Consider the following 24,398-nt stretch of genomic DNA (forward strand, 5'->3'; position numbering starts at 1 on the left):
TTTTTCCGAAAAAATAAAATGCCTAGGAGCAGATATTTTGAAACACTGCAATACGTGCGGTTTTTCTTACACTTTAGTCATCGATTATTCTAGTAGGTTTTACCAGTGATGAGTAACTTCTTGCTGCAATGCAGTGTACAAACGGTTATTTAGTTTCTCAAAATATAGGTCATTGGAAGTAAAAATGAAAGAAAAAAAAAATTGAGTGTTCATACAAAATTGTCTTCTTTATTAAAATCTATTTGTTTTTACATACATTCACAATTGCTCATTATTCAAACAATTCATTATTAAAAAAATACACGGGTAAACAAACAAGAGTGTCTAACTACACACACGTAATAGACAGTATGGCTGGTGTGAAAGGCCGAAACATACACCTTCATAATCCCCCACATCCCACACGACTCCTCGTGACATGGCTCATAGATGGAAACATTTATGTGCGTAGGAAAACTAAAAGTACATATGCTGTTTCTAAACTAAGACAGAAACTGCAGTTCCTGATTGTAGAATGCAGCTCAGTTTTTCCTCATACAAAAAATTTTGCGAGCAAAGAACGCGCGCCATACTCAAACTAGAATTTTGCGTAGTCAGCTATTTTACTCTTGCCTACAGCAACATCGCATTTAATAAGAGGGTCTCAAACGTTCAAGGAATGAAGAAGACTTTGGCGTCTCCTCATGGTAAAACTCCATATAATTGTGACAGCAGCATGCAATGAAGATAGTCATAGCAAAACTTGCTAATAGCAGACAACCACTCGTAATAGAATTTTTTTCCGGATTTTCCGTAGATTCTCTACAGCAAAGAACGTAGACTTGCTCATGTGAGAAACCTGTGTTTACCGGAAAAATGTATCCACTCCTTGAGTTTTTGTCATGGCCAGGTGCCACACTGTGAGTGTCAAATTACAGTAAAGCTGTAAACTTTCCACTTTTGAAATGTGAACGATGAGAATCACTCCTTTCAGCCGTATCCTACGATCAATTTTCAATTGGACCGCGTTAAGGAGGAAGGAACCAAGCCACGTCAGCTACTGCCAAATTCTATTGGGCTATTTAATTTTTTAGATGAAAACGGTTGTGCGGATTTTTGAGCAAATTGCAGTGAATATTCTGCATAGTATGAAGCGAATTCCTCAAAAATGTCAAAAGAATTCGTACAAACGTTCTCTTGTAAAATATTAAATCACCCAATTAAATTCGGCAAGAGCTGATGTGTTCCTTTTTGCTAACTGCGGTTCAATTTTGACTCAACGTGGGGGCGCGAGCCTATAGTAAGAGACAAGCGAAAGTTGAGACAGGAGCAAGTAGATTAGCACTTGAGCCTAAACTCAACAAAGTTAACAGCAACATCCATTCACGACAAAATAAGTACGTATTTTCGAGAGTGTCCTCCGACGATATTTGAAGGAGTGTTATACATAATATAGGCGTCGAAAACTAAGCCTTGAATTTTTCAAGGAATCACCCTTGAATTAAATAATTTTTGGCACTCACGTTTTTACATCTATTACAATTCTCTAACACTTTGATCTGCCTCGTTTCCAACCTTTGGATTCGTCACCTTCTCGGAGCTATCCACTCAAATATAAAAATTAAATATTAAAAGTTAACCTTAAACTCTAATAAGTCTTTTCAAGGGAAAGAATAAGTTAGTTTTTGACGCTCAAAGAGGGAGCAGAGAAAAAACTTCAAATCATCAATTTCCCTACGCTTTTTTAAATTACTAATTTAACAGTTTACTGTAAAAGAAAGTCAATAAAGGACAATGATCACTTATTTTAAAAAAAATTGAGATCACGAATTGACAAGCTTAAAGAAAACCGAAAGATTGTTTTTTCACATTGTTTTTCCACAAATAGGGTCATCTTCATAATCATTTCTTTTAACAGGAAGGCACCCCTCACTAATAGATCCCTTATGACCCGTTGAGGTCTTTTAAAGTGAAGCCCTGCTTAAAGCTATGGGCAATGCACTAGTTATAATGGGGCTTTTAAGTTAATAGCGACCTATGAACATGACCCTAAACTCGAGTTAGATTGTGCTCATTTCTAGTCAGTATGCACCTACTTCTTTCCTTACAGTTGTAGCTTTTATTTAAACATAAATAGGCAGGTATCATCGTTTGTTTTGTTCGTCTTCACACCGTCTTTGCTTATGTATTTTTTTTTTTTTTTTTGAGAACGGCAGACTTTATCTGAAAATAATTGACAGTTTGTTTGCGTCAACTAAAACACGTTCTTTTTTTGGAATTGAACTGCCGTCTTTCATCAGTTGCGATGACGCTTTGAATTAATAGTATCGTAAAAATGTGTTCAAGACACAAACAGACGATACCTAGATTTTAGGCTGCATAATGAATATATATATATCAAGACAAGAAGAGCTAATACAGGTATTTAAACAACATTAATTTGTTAGAGTTGATTGAAAATTGGTAATCATAGTTTAAATAATAAGTGCCTAATCGAACATCTGTTTGTGTGCAGCATTCATGATTTTTCATCCTCGGGATACAATGAAGGTGTTTCTTTTCTTTCATTATATTTCCGCAAGTAGTAAAACTATACATGAATGATTGATTGGTGAATCGAAACATTTTTCGGAGAATCGTAGTTTATTCATGTTGCAGACATGTTGAGAAAGTGTAAATGATATGCAACGTCGTAATCAGAAATAGTTATAAAATGAATGAGTGAATGATAATTTTTGAGATTTTTAAAAAAACTTATGCGTACAAGATTTTTCCACTTCGGACCAGGTTCTCTGAGAAGAGGGTTTCGAAAACTGAGTTTAGCGCAGCAGCCTGCTTAATTTTTTTCTTTTGGAATTTTGTTACTTCTTGACTTGCATACTTAAAGATTTTATTGTTCTTCTTCCCGCTTCAAGAAAAAAAATAATATTTGATCTGAGCTTTGAGCATCGTTCTTCGTGATCACTACCGAATTTCATGTATAAAAATACTTTCTTAAAAGATTATATAAAATAGTTTATTCATTGATAGCGTATCTTTTAAAAATAAAATTTCACAACTTTTCAACTTATTTTCTACTACTTTCACTTGGATATCAATTAATTTTTATTGATTTTCTTTATAATTTCAAACATATTTTCCTTACGATCTTCCTTCGAAGTCAATTTCATATGTAGAAAGAGGATGGAAAAATGAGGAGTGGATAGTAGAAATGAGACGTAACATAATTAGGTAGGTGTAGAAAAAGTGAATACTTACAAGAGTAAGTTGGGTAAAATGTCACAGAAGTATTTATAAAGAAGGGGGGGGGGTGAATAAATGTCAGGTGAACGTCATTTCAAGACTTTTCTTTATATGCATTTAAAGCTTGAATGAACTCGTTTTTTTTAGCCACAGCGAATATTTTTCGAAGAGGATGGAATATTAAAAACTGACTAAATGTGTAAAATTTTGCATTCTTTTCCACTGAATAGGTAGTCAGTGCGTTGTGGAGGGTTCCCCTCACAATCTGCACTCGACACCTTCAGAGTCTTTGCTAAGTTTGCACCCCACTTTCTGGAATCAGGATTATAGTTAAATTGAGACTTTTAATGAATTTAAGATGTGAAAAAGATGCCTTAGAGGTTTTTTTCTAAGATAGTGCTTCCTATCACATTACAAATGAAAATATAAGGTCGGAGGATGGGCTAATTTAGCTCTAGACGTCTTGATTCAATGACGCAACAAACAAATATTCCCCCAAAAAAGGTTGCGCCGTCACAGCAGAACCTTTTTACAAAGTTGAAAAAAAGGAGCGATTAAAAAATTGAGACAAAATAAAAAAGAGGGGAAAATATAAAAGATGGAGAGGAGACGTGGCGTTACAGCCTGGTTGAGTTACATTCCCTCGTGTTAGTTGACTCAGGTTGCCCCAACCTGAGTGGATGGAAGATGCGGAGCTGGGATATGACCAAATTAACGTCACCTCTAGTTTACTGTCGGAAGTAGTTTTCCTTTTTTCGCAGCGCTCCTAGATCCTTAACGAGGGCATCTTCGCTCGTCACCAGAGATCGCTTCTGCGGTTTGCCTGATTCTTCGCCCTGCAACAAAAGAAACACAAATAGTACATCAGTGATACCGTTTTTAACTATCGGTTTTTTAGTTCAGCAATACACTCGTAGAGATTCACCGCGATCTTGCTATAGCTTAAAAGTTTTTTCACAGGAGAGGAGAGAAGAGTGATACTCCGATCAACATTTCCAAGTTGTGGAAATGAGAAGGCCAAAACAAGTTTCAAAAGAACCCATCCTTTCCTATTTTGTGCGTTTGGTATCAAATGCACCTAGGAGTCCCCCATAAATAAGTATAGTGCGCTACATTTTTGTGAAGTAGAGGTTCAGTTACACGATCAAATTAAGCCATCAAACTGAAGCTCTGATTGGTGGAAAAAGACCTGAGGTGAGGATGCGACCAGTGAGAGGCCCAATTTGATGGCTCAATTTGATCGTGTAACTGGACCTGAATGTCGCTTTTCGAGAATAATTAAGTGCAGTGTGCCAACAAGGTGCGATTTTCCCTCATCTGACACTTTAAACTGCCAATTTACCTCTTTGAACTTTCACACAACGTGTCTAAACTTTCCGATCCAGCACGAAGTTAAAAGGTCAACCTCCCGTTTGCTACCCACGTAACCAGTAAACTTTTTTGGGGGTAAACAGAGCACACACGCACACTTTCGACACTTCGCTAATGGCTCACTAAAATTACCAGTCGCAGAAGTTTTTGGGTCCCTAAACTTTAGAATTCTGTGACGTAACGTGTCACTCTTTCGACGCACCCGACATTTCTTTCAAGGACAAGAAGTTCAATGTACTTAACAAGTTGGTATAAAATGAACATTCAGTCTGCAAAGGGATCATCACCATGGATCATCTTGGTTGTTTTAATCACAGTGAGAGGAAGGCACATATGTACAACTATTCTTTGTAAATTATTGTTTGTTTCCTTCACTTGGGTCCACTCAAGGGCCTGGGGGTGAATTATCCACTATCAACATTTTCTCATTTGAAGCTATGGTGAAGAATCGATTATTAAGGTGTTCGTTCCGAACACCTTGTCTATCAACATCATTCCGTAACACACCTGGCATTTCGTGAAGTTTCATTTCGTAAAGTTTTCGCAGAATTTTCTTCGCACAGAGCAGAAAAATCACGGAAATTTTCAAGAATGAACTTTGAGTCGTTTTTCTTTTGAAAAAAGTCAGCAACATTGGCGGATCTAGCAAATTAGCAACACTGTCTTTTCTCCATTTAAACCTATGGAAATATATCGATCCTTGGAGGGGCCAGGTGCTCCGACAAGAATCGATTATTTAGCGTAGGTTTAAATGGAGGAAGTCCGGTGTTGCCAAATTGCTAGATCCGCCTCTGGTCAGCAACGTCATAAACCGAGATGCGTGGTTTATGGGAGTTTCATCGTCGAGTAGTTCCGTATTGCGAAATGTATAGTGCTAATTTGTTCCCCATTGCTGCAGGAATGGAAGGGTGCAAAATTATGACGCAGGAACACTGGCGATCCTGAGTAAGTTGGTAATAATGATTTCCCTCATCTTGATGAAAAACAGGCTGCCTTACCAAAAATCGATCTTTATAATGAATTTAAATGGAAGAGAACCAATATTGCCAACTCGCGAGGATGGCCTTTGGGCGGGAAAATCCGTGGGGATGGCGAGGGGGGGGGGGTGGCGGAGTCGGATGCGATGTACTTGTAAGTTCATTACTCACTCGACCCAACGAACTATAAATACGATTTTTCGCGCAGTCATTAATGGGTGGATCGCGTAGCGCGAATTCCACCTTTTCTATGAATGAAAACCCTTTCTTGGCAGCGGGCCCTGTTGAGCACCCCTCCCCTCTCGTCGTGATCCCCGGCCTCGGATGCGACTCTTGAAAAATTGGCAAAATATAAACATCCGCCCACAATCCATTGATGCCAAACCGTGCGGATGCTAGCATCAAAAAATCCCCGTGATGAACTAAGGTTCAATGAAAGCTTTCAAAATCGTCACCCTCCGGACCAGTATCACAAGCGCCATGCGACGTTTTAAAATTTCCGCCGCCATTTTATATTTTTACGAAGGAATTGTTCAACAAAGCTGTCCGAAGATTTCACTGAATTTTCTTCGTGCTGCCGATAAAATTCAGTGAAATTTTCAAACAGATTGAACCAACAATGTATCCGTAAAAAATAAAATGGCGGCGGAAATTTTGAAACGTCGCATGGCGCTTGTGATACTTTGGCCGGAAGGTGACGATATCTGCCGTGCTCTCTCATTCCATGAGAAACCTTACACAATATCGTAATCAGAGCAATAGTTATTTATTCAATGAAATGATAATTGAAATGAAAAAGATAACGAACTGTGCTTGAAGAGAGCAAAACTGATGATACAAATATTTAAACTTATAAGTATCGTAAATTGCGTAATCAAGTACCCGAAGGCGTTGTGTGTGAAGTGACGTTGAGGGCAGACTTGGTGAATGAATTGTAAATCTGTCTGTTGTGATGTTAATAATTACATGGTCAGAAATATTTCACAATAATCCAACTTTTTTTTTTTTTTTTTTTTTTTTTCACTGACCGCGCCATTCGTAAATATGTATATCTTTGATTTCCGAAACACCAATTTAGGCGCTATCAAATATGAAAGATAAGAGACAAATAAAAGGCTTAAACAAAAATAAAAGCAGATAGAAGAATGCTCACGTTCAGGGATTGAAACCGTGGACGCGGTATTTTTATTGACCAGGAAACGAAAAAAGTAATTCAAAATAAATATACAACCAAACGTATGCATACATGGTAGTGCTATTTTTGCAATTGCCTTGGTGTTTGCACTAACGACGCATCTGTTTTTCCTCTAGATCACTGTTGAACATAGTTTTTTTTACACTTTCCTGTTATTAATTCATCAAAATTCCAAGGAATTTAATTTTAGTGGTGTGCCAATATCGGCGATGCGATATTTTTTGCATAAGTGGCAAAACCTTATGGACATACAACTGCAGTCTAGTTCAGGAAGTGGATCTCCCCCCCAATACTTAGCAAAAGAGCAGAACAACGAGGAAATTTAATGAAATACGCACTTAAAGCGCCCTTAAGTTTTCATCATCGAGAAATCAATATTTACTGCGAATACCTACAACACACACGACTCTCGCCTTTCCATAAAATTGATTCTTGCAAAACCCAATTGCTTTACTTTTTTGAAAGGCACTTCGGCATTACAGGCAACCATTGTTGCCAGATTGTGCTGAAAAATTAGTACTTTTCCTCCCACAAATCCGTGTAAAATATCTGTATTTCATTGCAAAACCTGGCAACCTCGCGAAGAATTTTGTTTTCATTACTCCTTCTGACAACGCCTCGGTGCTCAGCTCATAAACAGCGCTTCATTCACACTTTGAGTAGTGTAAAATTCGCTCAGACCGGAAATCGGCTTGACGCTCATTAAATCCGCCGGAAGTGCTATCTTTGGACTGAAATTTTGGTCCCGAGAATTCGAGAGCGCAATTCGAGAGCTTCAGTTATGACGGCGACTTAAAATGTTTCGACTGTATGACCAATATTTCTCATGAGCTCGTGTTCTGTAAATTCTCCGAATGAAGCGGATTCTATGAGCGAAACTGTTTGTTTCACGAAAGCATCCAGAGGCCGTTAGAGTAACATATAGAATGACATGGAATGGTGGATTATTTATATCAACACCCATGGTTGACACAATTTTCAGTACAGAAATAGAGCTTTAGCAGTCTAGGAGAAGTTTTAAATAAGAAAAAAAAATGATTTTTTTCATAATGCTAAAATCCCTCAAAATTAAGGAGCATATGTGTCTCTATAAAAAAGCAGAAAACTCTCGTATTCCCTTAAAAGTATCTCTTTCCCAAGGAAAATTGTTGGATTTCACTGAAATTCTGTAAAAAATACTCTCTATATGGTTCCATGATAGACGTTTTCTTGAACCTCCTTTCATCATGGTGTAAATCATACAGGGTCTCTTAGAGACGGGAGATGAATACTCCTTACCAGTGGCGAGGCGTGAAAGATCAACTATCGATATTTCAGTATATAACACCCTGTATATCGATCCTCGCAAAGCACGCTACGCCACTGCTTCTTACTTGAAGGAAACCCTAAAATGACTTAAACTTTGATATATTAGGTTTTTACAAAAATCCAATGAAATTACAAAAAACAATATTGTCTCGAAAATCGAACACGGCCTTGCGACTCAATTATGTATGCAAATATATTTTGGCTCTTTCTCTTTCAATCCAGTGGCGAAGCGTGAATGATTATCGATATTTTCCCATTTGAAGCTAGGGTAAAGAATCGATTATTAAGGTGTTAGCAGCGGACACCCTACATATCGATCCTTTTCCATAGGTTTAAATGGTAGATCAACCGATATATCGCAAAGCACGCCACGCCGCCACGCTACTGCCTCAATCGGGTTATGGCACAGCTAGGACTACTCTCGATTTCAAATGTCAACGCGCGTCGCCCATATTCGATTTCCGGTCCTCGAGAAATTGAGATGGCACATTCGTACAATTCCCGAGGGCGGAGGCAACGTGGGTTGCATACTCTCGATTTTCCGGGCGCAGCGATGGCGAGGAAATTGACGGGGGTGCCTGCTACCGAGCGGGGGAGGAGAGGGGGCAGTAGCTCCCCGGGCGACCGGGACCCGCTACTTTTTAACCGGGGGCGGGGGTGGAAGCTGGAGAGGGGGGGGGGGCGCGAGTAAAAACCAGTAAAATCGGAATCCGAACGGGGTGGAAGGGGGTTACCGCCTTCCGAGCGCGGGCCGGGAGCTGGCGGATCCGGGACGGAGCTGTTCCATTTCCGCCGAAACTTCCCACATCAGAGTCGTTGCCAACTGATGAGTGGTGGAACTGTGGGAAGGTGAGTTTTCGGTGAGAATGATCATGATGTTCACTGGAAAGAAAACATGGATCTAGAGTCCAGACTCTTAAAAACATTGACAAGAAAAAATTCTATTGATTCAATCGGATTTTTGCTTAAATCAAGAACCAAGCTCTTAATTTGAGCGGATATCCTTTTGATTTAAGCAAAAATCTGATTGAATCAAGAGTCCTTTTTTCTTGTCAACGTTTTCAAGAGTCTGGACTCTAGATGCAATGTGTTTTTTTTCCAGTGTTCAGTTATCGGTGTACTATCATGGAGGGAAAGGAGTTGTGGCTCCAACAACGCTCATGATATATTTTAAGCTCGAGCAAAGTAACTTGTCGAGGTTACAATGTAATTTTTGGGACTTTTACTGTGTGTTACAATGGGACTGAAGTATCGCTCCTCGGACCAGAGGAACTCTCATTACCACAGTAACAATTTAATTTTGACTAGAATTTTACGATGCACCTGAATTGCACCATGCGCATCGTAAACTGATTTGATTTTCCGTATGGTTGAAACTTATTTGGGAATCAATGGGATTACCATACCTGAGGAGTCATTTTACCCTAGTGTAAGATGGACGGGGCAATTATATACAATAAAAATCTCGAGAATTTGTCAAAATGTTGTCAAAATTTACTAAAATTTCTAAGTGAGGGTGGTCAAATTCAAATGAGGAGGAGAGGAGGGCTGTCCACACCAACAGTCACCCCTACATCATACTGACGACCCTCATCATCGCGTTATAAAAAACACCCGGATCATGTCATGAAAAATATGCCTCAAACAAAGTTGATATCAAGCTGTTTGATAGCATATTGGAGGCATACGTAGATCTATTATCATGTAACAAGGTGGTAAAATAGCGCTGGGTCCACACTATTTTGCGGAGGAAACATAGCCAAAACGTTCAAAAATATTAAAGCCAATTAAAACTCAAAAAGTTTGACTCTGATTGAAATTTTTGCCTCGTTTTCCTCGCAAAATAGTGTGGACCCAGCTCTATTTTACCACTTTGTTACACACCGTTCGGGCTACGTTCCTCCGTATTTTTTTCGTCGTTATACTTCTACTACGTTAGCATCGATATCCGTTTCATTTTTCGAAACGCTACCGGAATTTCTCCTCAGAGGGTCGGGTCTCATCATGGCTTCTCAAAGAGGAAGCCCCCAGAATCCATACCAAAAAATCTCAATCTTGAAAATTTCATCATCCCACGCTTTGATTCCCACATGGCGTCACTGCGAAGCATCCGCGAGGGGGCGTCGCGGGGGCGGAAAGATAGAGAGGGGCGCTCAAAAAAAAAGAAGAAGAAAAAAAATTACTGCACTCCAGGCTTCGCTCCGGGCGAGAAGCCAAAACATGGAGCCCATCCAGCGCTCCCCCCCCTCACCCTCACCCGATGCTCTTTGCACTGTCTCCGTCCCACTTTCCACCCCCTCCTTCCCGAGCGTAGAATACTACCCGCGATGCACAAGTTCATTCATGAAAACTACTATTGATTCGGTAGTTACGTCAGTCAGTATTGCGTGGGGGTGAGGGCGGGGCGACGAAACGGGGGGGGGGGGTTGGGCCCGGGTGCCCGGCGAGGGCTCGCTGCACCCCCCCCCTCCCCGCCCCCTGTCGCGTCCTTCCCACGCTCCTAGGTTTCTATCCAAGTTTTGGTCTGTGCTCTTTATCAGTGCCCTATGATTCGCGAATCTATTTCCCTTCTCGAATTGGGCCAAATATTAGAAGAGAATCACGGCCCCTTGGTCAGCGTGATATTAGGTAACAGAAATGCATCTGACAATTATTAGATCATCGTGCTAGCCTCTGGTTTTCCAGTTCCTTTGTCGATTGTTTGCGTCCTTTCATACTGAAAAAGGGCCTTACAACGCTTGGTATCTTTCGTCTTTGCAATGGTTTGTTTATCGAACATTTGGTATTATTCACGTGTTTTTCGAAGTGACCTATATGAGGTGTACGCATAAGAATTAAAAAACGAAATGACGGCATTTTAAGCACATTTGTGAATATTGGATTTTGAATTTGAATTTAGGGAAACTCCTAAGCATTAATTAAACTTTTCAGGTAAAAACTGGGCTATACGTAGGTAAAGGAGTAAATTTTTAAGTATCATTCGATTCCATTTTAATTATTGCGCGCGACCTAGCGTTATACTTATTCTTTTTCAAACTTTTACATTATACATTAGGTCACATTTTTTGTCTATGTTAAGGATGTTAGGATGCCTTTTTTAAAAAGAAGCCTGCCTACCAATGAATTTTTTCATAGATTGACTTCTTTTTGCATGATGCACGCGTTGAAGACAGTGAGCTTTATTCATTTCATTCCTTTTCATGGCAAAATTAATTCTCTCAATCAACTCCAAGCTAAATATTCGATTATGATTTTGATTCCCACCAAAATACTTTTCAGTTACGGTACCTACGCTGCTTTACGTGTCTTTGCGCCATGTGTACTTTCAGTTTTTACGTTGTGAACTTAATAAGATGGTGAACAGTTAGTAATTTAAAAATGGTATAAATAAAGAGACTTTAAAATGGAGGGTTCCCCCTCTGAAAATTGCAGTGCACAATTTCAAAGGATATAGAAAAGGTGTAGAATTAATTGGCGATCGGATGAATTTCAGATCAGAAAGGATTTACGGATGTGGAAGGAGACCTGATAAACCTCGCTCACAAAAGTCTATCGGGACCTAGAGATAGGACAAGATGAGGGTAGAGGGCAAAGTGGAAAATAGCAAGAAACAAGTAATAACGGTTGACTGGAGAGAAGTCGAAACTGTGGCTTAATTTAAAATTAGAGGGAGACGGTGAAGAAGGAAGAGAGAAGGAGCGAGAAAAGAGACAGGCACGTGGTATGGCGGAGACAGGCGAGGAGGTGAGTAGGTGGAGGATGGCATTTAAATTTTAGGAGATGGATTTGGGAGCGAGTCAGGCGGGTAAAGGACAATAGGTTTTGAAGGGGCAATGTTGCGATGTTGGGAGGTGCCCAGGCGTAAGTACAGTGATACGGGCAAGGGGTGGAATTTGGCCCGAGCGGGGGGGAGGGGGAGGAGGGGAGCCTCCCGCGTGCGTGGGCGCAAATTTGAAACAAGATTGATGGAGCGCGCGGAACCTTTAGCTCATTTTAATGCGCGAATAAAACAACGGCTCCATTCAGTCCTCAATTTACGTTTTTTTATTCCGTTGTCTTATCTTATCTAATGTCCTCTTTAACCCACCTTCGCCCACACAGTTGCTCTACTTACAGTTGCTCTAGACCTACATGCATGAGGATACTTTATCTATGCTACTCGGTGTCGTGTATTGCATTCGCTCACTTTCAGTTCTCACGGGGAACTGCAAGTTGACGGTTAAACTCCCAATTCACGTATCTCGTTTGCGGTGATTGAAAATCTCCGCTCCTATTATATTACTTTAAAGACGAACCAATGAGGGGCATGGAGGACAAGGCGCATAAGTGCAGTTTTTGCTATTTTGAGAAATACGTGTTATTTGAAGTTTCGAAATTACACGGAGCCTTATGGCGGAAAGAAATTTCAAACTGGCTTTTTGATGCTTAAAAATTGTAATTTGGGAGCGAATTTTTCACAGAATATACATCCAGACTCAAGAGTGGTTAAACATTTTCTTTCAAAAATTTTTTGTGAATTTTCTTCTTGATTGTGTAGTCGACCGTTTCCCGAAAATTTCGATGTAAAACACGCACTTATCAATAAATAATGATAACAAGTTGTGAAGTGAAACTTTAAGAAGTTGCATGCAATCATGACCCTCTCGCTGTCTTCCTTTTAATTCAGAGGCTTCCAAAATTGCATTGGATTTGGTTTTCCTGAACGCTAAAACGGCTAGATTTGCAGTTCATTCGAATTTGCTTGATTTCAGTACATCAACTATCATTCATTTAATTACTTTGCAAGTTACTCCCATGAGAAATTGATTTTATATACGTAAGCAGAAGCATTGCTATTCGGTCATTTGCATATTACGTTTCTTGGTGGTATAGTCAAACAAGCAAATGAGTGGATGGAGGTAATGGGGTTAATTTTAAAAACGTTAATGGTTATACTTCTCCCGGAGAAAATTTTCAAAATTTCTGAAGATGCTTTTAAGCCATATTCCTGATCATCAGGCTTTGTTGATTATAGTAGACTAGGTTTTTTAAAGTTTTTCATGTGGGTAACATTTCATCCTCCCTCTTACTTGCCCATTTAAAGAAAAGAAGCGACTAAATAAAAAGGTTATCATTTTAGAATTCTCAAATGATTAGTATGGAAAGCAAAATACGGATTACAATTCGAATGGTTAGTCACGCTTTTCAAGATGGTTAGTTCCTCGAACGCAATTTCAAACACTTCAACTCTGCGTGAATGAAACTTACATCGCACTATTCCTCGATTTGCATTGTCTTGGAACTAGACAGAAAAGCGCTGGATCTGCCAAAATAATGAACAAAATTGTCAAAATACAGGGAAAAAAATTGGAAGTAAAAAAATTAAAAGCATAAAATTAAAAACCATGAAACAATACTACAAAAAAAAAACCTAAATAAAAATCTCTCAAAGAATATGACTCTGGGTAATTTCTGTACAGGTCGTGCTTAATTTAAATGTTACAACGTTGACATAAATTTTAAAGAAATTAAATGAATACATGTAAAATATACCTCCTGCTAAAATAGAGGAAACATAATCGATCGCGCTACGTCCATTTATTTATTTATTTTAATGGAAAACCTGCTACATCGCTTCGCGTGATATGTCGCAAAGAAATATCTTAAATATTCAAGAATTCATGGAATCGACCCTTTTTGCTTTGTTTTTATTTGAATATTCTAATGAAAATCTTCATTTTGTTTCCCCTCTCTATCCCTCGAAATATTTACATGAAATTCGCCTTTTTCGAAAGAATTTGAGTACCAGCTCAAATATTTTTGTTTTTGCTTTATGTTTTTTTCCATCAACATTCATTTGATAGATATGAAGAAGTAAAACTGTTCCGCGCAACCTATGTCCTGTTCTCGTTTATTTTGTTAATTGATAATTTCTATTACTTAACAAAAGTTTTAGCTGGTCGCATTTACGACAAAGATCAGACTTACACAACTTTAGATCTGTAGAAATGATTAGAAATTATTCCGCTTTTTCCTTAGAGAGGGATTATCAGTAACCTTGCGAGGTTACTTTATTGCTCACTTGGTTGTTTAACATCATGTCCACCCTTTAATTCATTGAATATAGTTAAATCATTAGTCACTTCATAAGATGATATCAGCACGAATGTCATCACGTGCTTCCAGAATATTTCCATTAGCCTCACTGCGTTGCGGATGTTGCGTGTCACGTGTTGGGCTTATGAACCTGACACCATCGAATCAAGGCCAGCAAACATTAGACACGAAGTACAAACCAACGGTGACAGATTCCAGACAATGGGTTATAAACTTCTTTGACACGGGTTTCTGAGTTTTTCGATAGCCCGCCGAAATTTGCCTTTTTCCCACGTAAGACACGGGATTGAACACATAAAAGCACGTTGACTCGCAACGTGTTAAACGTAGCGCCCCGAATATTGCGCAAAAGGTGGTAAGGCTTCCATCCGCCCTCACACGCTCAGGCCGCTGGCAGAGTTGACGACCTTTGCTCTGCGAGCGCCTTCGAAGCGACGGCCCGCAATCCGCAACATCAGTCACCTCCCACGCGCGTCGCGACTTGAGACATTTTGAATGATAAAGGAGCTTATCGCACGATCGTTAGCAACGTGATAGCCCCAACGAGACTCAACGGAGCGTCTTCGTTGCCAGATTCCGCTGGGGATTAGTCCACCCGCTTCCCTGGCGTGGAGGATTAAGGCTTATCTCTACTTTCGACGGTCACGTTACTACAGAAGTTTGTGGTTGGTCGAATAGCACTAAACTTTCTGAGGTTTTAACCAATCAGGAGGAGGAATCATTGAAAATGGTGAATTTAACGATGCTTGATGCTCAAGGAATATTAAATTAAAATTTAATAAACGTTTGTGATGTAGGGACCGCGCTACCCTCCCAATTTTTGACGATCACGTTACCTTGGAGACAGTCTCTAAATTATGTAACGCCCTTTTTCGACGTTTTTGATCCCCTTCCCCATGTGACGCTTTATTGACCTTGGTTCCTATCTTGTAACACGTGAAAACATGGAGTAACGCCCTCCCCGAACTCCCCTCCCCTAGGGCGCTACGTTATGTCAGAGATGGCCCCTTAAAGGCTCGCGACTGGTTGCAAAGAGTGTTTCAAAAAGTTTCGAAAATCAGGAGGAATGATTAGCATATGATGAAATTCAAGATGATCAAAGAATATTTTGTTTATATACAGTGGCGTGCTGCCAGCGCGGAACGCGCACTGACGCCTACAAACCTAAAGGGATACCTCAAGCATTGCGCAATGCGTGAAGTATCCCCTTAGGTTTGTAGGCGTCAGTGCGCGTTTCGAGCGGGCAGCACGCCGGCGCGGCAAGAACTTGTGAATTTTAGCGAGAAAAGGAATTGGATGAAAACTCGAAATAATGAAACCAGTGCATTGAAAAGTTTTCTAAAACAATTTGGGACATGAAAACGCTCGATAAACTTAAGAGGCGTTTCTACGCAGGCTGTTGGTCATAGCTTGAAGTATGATAAGAAGTATGTTGTGAATTATAACGTAAAAATCGTGTCAAAAATATACAAATAATTTTAGTAGCTTCACGACTTCACGTCCATGATTAGCAATATTTAATCCTTTATGTTACGAGGTTACTCTCGATGACCAGTGGCCTGGCGTGAATGATCGATTATTGATGTCTCGCTATTTGAAGCTATGGTAAAGAATCGATTATCAGGGTGTTCGCTGCGAACACCCTGATAATCGATCTTTTTTCATAGGTTAGAGTGGCGTATCAATCGATATATCGCAAAGCACGCCACGCCACTGTTGATGACGCAGTACTATTCCACGTGGCAATGATGTCGTGATCGAAATCCTTCAATTTTTCTCTGTTTCCGGAATGAAGGACGGACTATCCCACGTCAACACAGAACAAGCATCCCACATACACTCACACCGACACATACGCGCGCGGATACACACACATAACAGGGCAAACATCGTGGCAAGCGTAATATGTGTCTTGTTGGTGAGTATTCGTGTCGATTTCAAAATTCAAACGGAAATTGGTTTTCTAGGTGAGTGGGAGTTCCTACTTCCAATATCTAATTTGCGTATCAAAGTTACATATCTTTATGCTGTCAATTTGACCGTATTTGTCCGCATGCCTGTCTGAATGCTCAATTTTCCGGCAAAACTTGAAGTTGATTGTATTAGTAATGGCTGGTTAAAACTTAAGGAGGAAAAATTCCCGGAAAAATCGGTGTGTTATTTTCACCTTGTGCTTGCCTCGTGCGTCTGGCGCTGGAAACGTCTCTGATTGCGTCTCATTTTTAAAAAAAAAAATAATAATAACGATCGAGGGTTCGTCTGTTTTGATGAATGGAGCTTAGACGCGGTGCGCCGTGAATTGGGACAAAATAAACCGGGAATGAATGGAGTTTCGAGAGAATCCCTCCCTATGTTGAGAAACTAATGAGGATCATTCAATCGAATGGGTATAATTCACGATTGGAGCCACGTGTTTAACCCACGCTTTCGAGTTGTTCAGAGGAAAGGATTAATTTTGGACTTATTTTCAGACAAATCGACAAGTGTCTTCGCATCCACTGTGGCATTGATGAACTGCGGTTGACAGTTGGTGAATTCTACATCGCTGATTATACTCTCTCATAATATCGATATTTTAAACTAGTTACCATAAGTATGAAATTTTAGTCCTAATTTTGAAACTTGAAGTCATTTTGATACCAGTATTAGTGGCTTACAATTAGTTACTTCATTTTTAAACCTGAGTGGCGTGGCGTGAATTGCGATGTATCGATTGTTCTGTCATTTAAACCAATGGAAAAGTATTGATAAACAGGGTATTCGCAGCGAACACCTTAATAATCGATTCTTTACCATAGGTTTAAATGTCAGAACAATCGATACATCGCAATTCACGCCACGCCACTGAACATGATCGAGTGGAATATGATGCAATTAGCACTTATTTTTGACCGCAAACTTCGGATTTAAAAAAAAGAAGAGACCGAATAGTCCGAAAGCCCGATGACATTTTGTGACAAACGCGGGACACAAGTTTTGACAACTTAAATCTAAGCTGACGCGGAAAATGGTTGTTTGCCACGTGTCGGCACATACTACAACATTGACCAGTGACCATTTTCCGTGTCAGTGCATGTTATCGATTCAAATGGTCAAAACTTTCGTCCCAAGTTTGTCACTAAATGTCATCGGTCTCTTGGGCTTTGTCACAAAATGTCATCGGACAAGGAGGGAGGCGGTTTGAACTTTGGAAGCATCAAATAATTAAGGAAGTTATTGCTTCGAGCCAACTGCATGGAGCAAATGGACTGAAATAGGCACTCAGAGGAAACTACCAGAACATGAGGAGGGAAAAGAGAAGGGTTTTTGAGGATACTTCGTCCCAGAACTGGTAATTTGACCTTTGAATTTGATGCCTTTGAATGTTCCGTAAATGCTTATCGGATGACTAGGTCCTACGTACTTTCTACGCGTATTCTGAAGCAGTAGCGTGGCGGGAATTGCGATATATCGATTGTTATGCCATTTAAACCTATGGTAAAGAATCGATTAATAAGGTGTCCGCTGCGAACACCCTGTTCATCGATCCTTTTCCATAGGTTTAAATGGCAGATCAATCGATATATCGCAAAGCACGCCACGCCACTCCGATGCTACGCGTATTCTGAAGGCAATAATAATTGAGGATAAGAAGCGCGTCGTTACTTTAAGGGTGCTACCAGTATTGATGATCACACGGGTTGGCATTTCTTAGCGCTGCGATTGGAACTTGATTACCCATGTACAGAGAGAGTATGGCTATCTCTGTCTTTTAATACCGGAAAGCTCTCTGATTTTTCCTCATTGTGAAGCGATTGGACGTAAGTGAACAGACTAAGCAGCGCTTCCCTCTCAATAAAATACTCTAGTTATACTGCCGCGCTAAGGGAAAACGCCGTATGAGCCTTCAGACGTTGCCAAGTTTCCTTCGATAAAAACCAAGTTTACTGGGAAAATCCTGCATATTTTTCCTCCAATTTTTCTGAGAATTCCGTTCGCAATTGAATCTAAAATATCTGAAAATTTCAAGTATAAATATGCAAAACTCTCTTCAAAAATGCATATTTTATTCGGGGAATTTGGCAGCACGCGAAGGTTCATACGGCGTTTTTCCATAGCACGGCAGTATACCGCTCCTATTCACATTTTTACGGATCATTGCAGTTGACTACTTTTTTCGAACGATAACCCAAAGTTCGTACTAAAGTTTTTTTTCTTTTCATTTTTTGAGCGTTGATGATCCCTCATTTTGTTATTCATGATACATTTCATTGTAGTCTCTCTAAGGATAATTCGAGGGTTTTGGAGTCGTCATCATGTTAAATTCAATACAGCCGCAAAAGCCGAACGGGGAGCCCCCCCCCCCCCTCTATTATCTATGAATCAGATGGATTTAATTAAAATCAGCCCAGATTCAGCAGCTGAGTGATTCTTTGCGCAGGTAGGTACTTTTATGAATCAGCTAGAACTTGTAGTCCCGTACTGCAAAATGAAGTCTAGTCAAGCCTGAACTGCCGTGTTCTGCCCGAGGTGAACTGCCTGAGGAAATACGCCGTAGGAACATCCAAATAATGTCAAATTTACTTTCAGAAATGACTTTGTTTTGAGGTCACTTATGCATATCCTCCATTCAAACTTTTAGACGCTCGATATCAAAGTACGAACGAAATTATTGGAAATTTGGAGGAAAGGTATCTACAAGTTTTCCAGAAAATTCGAGATTTGTTAAATGAGGTTCGGCAAAGTCTGAAGGTTCATACGGCATTCTCTCTTAGCACGGGAGTGTACTGCCGTACTGAGGAAAAGCGCCGTATGAACATTCGAGAGTTGCCAAATTTCCTGTCAGAAAATAGTTATTTTTGAAGAAAATTATGAATATTTCTCCTTGAAAGTTTCAGGAACTTTAGGTGCAATTGCGAACAAAATTATATAAAAAATTGGAAGAAAAATATTCACGCATTTGAAAGGAACTTCGTGTTTTATCAAAGGAAATTTGGCAACGCCTGAAGGTTCATACGGCGTTTTTCCTTAGCACGGGAGTGTACGACTGTGCGGATCGGAGCGAGACGAGCGCAAAACAGAGCAATAAAAAGCTGCCGATCCTAGAGAGGGAAGGGGGCGGGGAGGGAGGCTGAGGGGGGGGGGTGGCAGGACACGAACAACTAACCAATAAAAGAGGAATTGGTTAATGCGCGTATGAAAAGATTTGCCGGGTAACTTCTGGGAAAACACGCGCTAGCACGGCCGCAACCCCCGAGCCTCCCCCCTGCTCACCCCCGAAACTCCCCCCTGCTCCCCGAATCTCCCCCCTGTTCACCCCGTCCCCCGGAGCGACGCTAACGAACGAGAATGTTCGTTCGGCTGTGCAAATCCATGCCCGCGTCCGAATCCCCGTTGCCAAATGAGGTATCTGAATGATGACCAATACTTTTGTGCTAAGGAAGAACGTCGTAAGAGCCTTCAGACGTTGCCAAATTACCCTTGATAAAATACAGATTTTCGGATAAATTTTCTAATGTTTTTCTTTCAATTATTCAGAGGATTTTGTTAGCAATTTAATCTGAAGTATTTGAAAATTTCAAGGAAGGATATTCATAAATTTCCTCAAAAATAAATATTTTATCACGATTTACCTGGCAGCCGTCGAATGTTAGAACTGGGGAAAGAAAAGAAGAGACGAAAGTCACATCAGTCTGGATGCATCAATCATCAGTTGGCCCATTGGTTAGCATGTAAATATCCGCTGAATGGTGCAATTTTTGGATGTGACATTTGTCTCTTCTTTTCTTTTCCCAGATCTAATACGTTTTTTCTTAGCACGGCAGAATAGCCTCGATCGCACCTTTTTTTTTTCGAAAAAAAAAAGGTGCAGCATCTCTCGATTTGAAAGCCCTCCTCCAATCAATAGCCTTATTGATGGGAAAGGATCTTCATAAGGAGAGATCATCAGCATTTCTGTGCCATTTCCTGACACGTTCACAAGTCTTAGGTCTTAGGTCTAATGGCGCATTTAGGGCTGACTATAGACAAACCCAACTTCGAGGAAACCACGGCGGCCACAATCTCTGTCTGGCTGAATTTTAGATTACTTTCAAATCGGCAACTATTCGAACGCAACAGTGCTCGGTTGCATACATCTCTCAATTGAAGGGGAATCGTTACCGTGTGGTTACGTCAGCTACGCAATCACTAGCTTTCAGTGGATTCTGATTGATTCCGAGAGAAAAGAAGTAAATACAATGCTATTTCAGAAATTTCATATACAGAAATCACGGTTTCCATAATTTTTCATTTTTTGATTCCCTGACTTTTTTCGCCTTTCACCTGGTCCACAATCGTTCCGAACTTTGCAACGTAGATGCGCATTTTGTCACTTTAGCAACCCATGAATTACCAGCGGTATGTGACAACATCCGAAAGTGCAACTCGGCGAGTGTTGTCTCGAGGCGTGAAGACGCTACCGTTATTAATATAAATTACACCATGGCCATTGAAAGAGAAAAGTAAATGGACATAGTTATATTTGTCTCGGTCCCCGGTCGCACCCGATACAGCTACCGTCCTTTCTGCCCTTCGCTCTCTGATTTCATTCTCTTCCCTTGCATCGCCATGTACAGCATCCCTTCCTGAATCACCTCGTGAGTCGTGACTTCACTCTTCCCGCCCTGGGGTTTTCTTTACGGCTCTTCCCACCTAATTTAGCTCTCGCACTTGTGGACCGTGGTATATTGTGCGGATTAAAAGGGACACCACACAGTGGGTCGGGTCAATGTATTCCTTAACCAATTGAAAATAAAACTAAAAAATAAAGCTTATTATAATCTAAAAGAAGTTTTTGAGGAACCTGTTTAATTTCATTTTGCTTAAATTGTTGTAATTGTTGTATAAATTGTAAATTTGACTTGTGCCAGAGCTGTTTACTATAGGCTGTATGCATCAATAAATTCTATCTATCTATCAATGGAAGGGGTTGGACAAGATTTAGAAACTTTAAAAGCTCATGACTCCATTCGTACAGTATTTTGAGATGTTAAAATGGATTGCATTGGTTTCCTCGTAAAATTTTCCTCTACGAGCACCCCTCAAAATTGAAAATGTGACGAATTAAACATCAAAATTTGCATTTTTAGCCAAAAATTTCATGTTCGACCTCTTCTATTAGCTCGTTCCATTCTGCGCCGGCGCTGCCTTGCAATTTGGAATGGAGTGACGTTCCGTTGGTTGGAAATCGACGGTTTGGGCGGGTTTTTTTCGTCTCAAATTGTTCGCAGAGAACGACTGTGTGCCTCGAATACCAATACTGCCTTGCTAAAAACGCCGCATGAGCCTTCAGATGTCGTCAAATTGCCTTTGACAAATCACGTATTTTCGGAAAAACTCATGAATATTTTTCTTCCGATTTTTCAGAGAGTTTTGTTCGTAATTTGACCTAAAATATCAAAAAATGTCAATGAAAAATACACATGGCTTTCTTCAAGAATTGATATTTTCTGTGGGAATATTTGGAAACATTCGAATGCTCTTAGTGCGTTTTTCCTAAGCACGGCAGAATATCGAGCTTGAATATTTGTGGACTAAAGTCCTTTTCCCGTGGACTGTCACATATTATCTCATCGTAACGCACCGAACTTCTTTTTTTGGAAACTCAAATAGATTTACTTCATTCAACCCGCTGGAAATGCGAATTCTCTGGACACCTTTAATATTTTAGTTGTGTTTGAAGTGGACAATCGATCTACGACGCATGGACGAATAGGTGTTGCAACGATGGCTCGCAGTCGCATGTTTATTTTCCGCTTGCCGAGTTCGTCTTTTCCGCTGTCACCGCTATTTTTATCGTCCCCCCTGGCCCCCCGGTGCCCCCTCCGAGGAGCCCAAAAAATATTTTCATTCAGAGTCTGGCCGAGCCGCCGTGCGTTGAACCATTTAACTAGCCGAAAATGTCCCCTCTAGATTCTGGCCACCGTTGTCATGTCGTGATCCATTACCCTAATTGGACGCCCCGAAGCAGAATCGATCGAACTGGATTGCTAAGTTTCAGCGTTGTGTTTCAGACTTCTTTTTCCCGGTGGAACCTGAACGTACAGGGTGATTCAAAAGTTCCGTACCATCCTCATAACCCTCGGGTTCTTGCCCGTTTTTCAGGGTGGTCCCTTTAAAATTTTGGAATTTGCCGAGAGTCGTCTCCTTTGACCTAGGAACACTCACACAATTCAAGCATAGTTACAGGAGTGATGCCTGGCGCTGGTTGCTCGGAACTTTTGGATTACCCTGTATAACTGGTCGAAAAATGATTGGCTCTGAATGCAGTGGGTATGTTACATGCAAGAAGTGCAGATAAGACCAATAATATCGCACAAAAAATCAATGACGAAATGTCTAAAACCTTTTTCAAACACATAATTTGCATACTTCATTTGACGGATTTTCTCTAATGCGTCCGCAGACTTTTTTTTCTTAGCCACTGTCAATCAAGTTCTTCTAAAGGGAGGTCAATGAAAACCTTACCTAAATGGAAAAAAAACAACCTTGCAAACGCTTCAAATCTTTCTTGCAACTGATTACAGTAATTTTAAAGCGTTTGATTTTGAAACTTAAGGATAGAAAGAAAAGACCGTTTGAAAAGGATTAAATCTGATGTTTCGCTCTGAGCAACACAGACAACTGAGTATAATGAGTGAGATTGAAGCTCCTTTGGACGCAATAAACTTAAAAATACTGGTTATGGACAGCAAAAATTGTGCGTTAAAAAGTGTCTTTTAAATATTTCCGATGTGCGTTCAATGTACTTTTCTTGCAATTTTACCCATTAGAGATCGCTCAGTTGGCCGTATTTCTTACGTGTAACATAGGCATTGAAGCACTGACATCAATTCATACTGACTCAAAAAGTAAGTTCCTTTACTTATTTCCTCCAAAGGAATTCCAGTTGTTTCAAAAAAGGCGTGTGGAATGATTTCAGAAAAATTTTGCCTTGCACAAATGTTCATTTACTTTCAGTATCGAATAAATAAAAATGAATGAGGTCTATATTGATGATTTCAGCTCAAGAGGAACTTTGCAGTAAACAAATGCGATCTACCACTTAATGGAAAAAAGTGTTCGTGTGGGAGGTGGAAGGTACTCTTTCATAATTTCACCGAAAGCTACATCGATGGAGGGCTACAAATGTCATGTCTCCCACACACATGTACACATGTTTTTACTGAAGCTGTGCTCATTGTTTTTTCCAACCCTACTTGCGTTGTTTTTCTAAACGAATCACAATATTTTTCCACTCCCGCTGTAGAACAAATACATTTTTATTTGATTATAGGCATGAATCATATCGGAACCCACAACAGAGCGAGACACATTTCAAAGCAAAATGGATATAAATATAAAGTTTATCCTCCAGAGAGTCACCGGGCAGTCCGCGAAGACTTGTCCAATTGGACTGAGTTAAGCAGAAAGGAACCAACCCACATTTTGGGAAAAATTGAGTTATGAGTGGTTTTGAACTCATCCACTGCTCTACTATCTATTGCCAAAAATTCAAAGTTTTTGTTGGAGCAAATTTTGCAGAAATTGAACTTGAAGTTTATCTTTTACATTGAGTCTCATGCAGGAGCCAAACTGTAAACCTCTTTTTCTCGGTTCGATCCCGATGTGGCTTGGTTCCTTTCTGTTTAACTCCGTCCAATTGTTTCTGTATTTTCTCGATTTTTCTGCCTGAATAGTGAACGCCTGATTCTCGATGAAAAACATATTTTCATTGCTGAGGTATTGTAACATTTTTATAAATTCCTTCAGCTTAAAGAAAACTGTTAAAAATAGCGGGTATGTATCATAGGTAATAACGTGTTATTATTAATAGCCGGGCAGGTACAAACCCGAATCGTATCAGTAACATCTAATGATTACTGAAACTGAAAGACAAAGCCGTAGACAAAGAATACAAAAGGCATGAGGAGGAATCCTATTGGTGGCAGCCGGTGGTTTCAATGAACAAATGAGTCTTAGGTAAAAGTAATAGAGAAACTAACGGCAACCAACAAGATACCCTATAGTAAGTTCATCATTTTCTCCTTTGGTTTATTAGGAACCACCTACTTCAAACAATAGAATCGCACCATACTCCTTATGTCTTCTTTGTCTATAGCTTTGACTATTAATTTCAACAATCAACCCGCAGCACTAATCTACGCTGAATAAAAAGTTACGGGTGTATAGACATACCGTTCGTTCCGGGCTCGGAGGCTGAAAGTTCC

General features: G+C 40.0%; 1 protein-coding gene across 2 annotated transcripts in view; it reads right to left on the bottom strand.

Annotated features, from left to right (window-relative positions):
- Window positions 1-201: 201 nt before the first annotated feature.
- LOC109030991 (uncharacterized) overlaps window positions 202-24,398 on the bottom strand; it is a 32,175-nt gene continuing 7,978 nt past the window's right edge. The window contains exons 3-4 of one of the 2 annotated variants that reach the window (XM_019042252.2): window positions 13,321-13,375; window positions 202-4,058 (exon numbers count right to left, since the gene is read on the bottom strand). In XM_019042252.2, the coding sequence (XP_018897797.2) occupies window positions 13,355-13,375 (21 nt within the window). In that variant the 3' untranslated portion in view covers window positions 202-4,058; window positions 13,321-13,354. The remainder of the gene's footprint in view (window positions 4,059-13,320; window positions 13,376-24,398) is intronic. The other variant, XM_019042251.2, reaches the window with a different exon arrangement.

Source organism: Bemisia tabaci, chromosome 3 (genome assembly GCF_918797505.1).
Source record: "Bemisia tabaci chromosome 3, PGI_BMITA_v3".
Taxonomy (NCBI): domain Eukaryota; kingdom Metazoa; phylum Arthropoda; class Insecta; order Hemiptera; family Aleyrodidae; genus Bemisia; species Bemisia tabaci.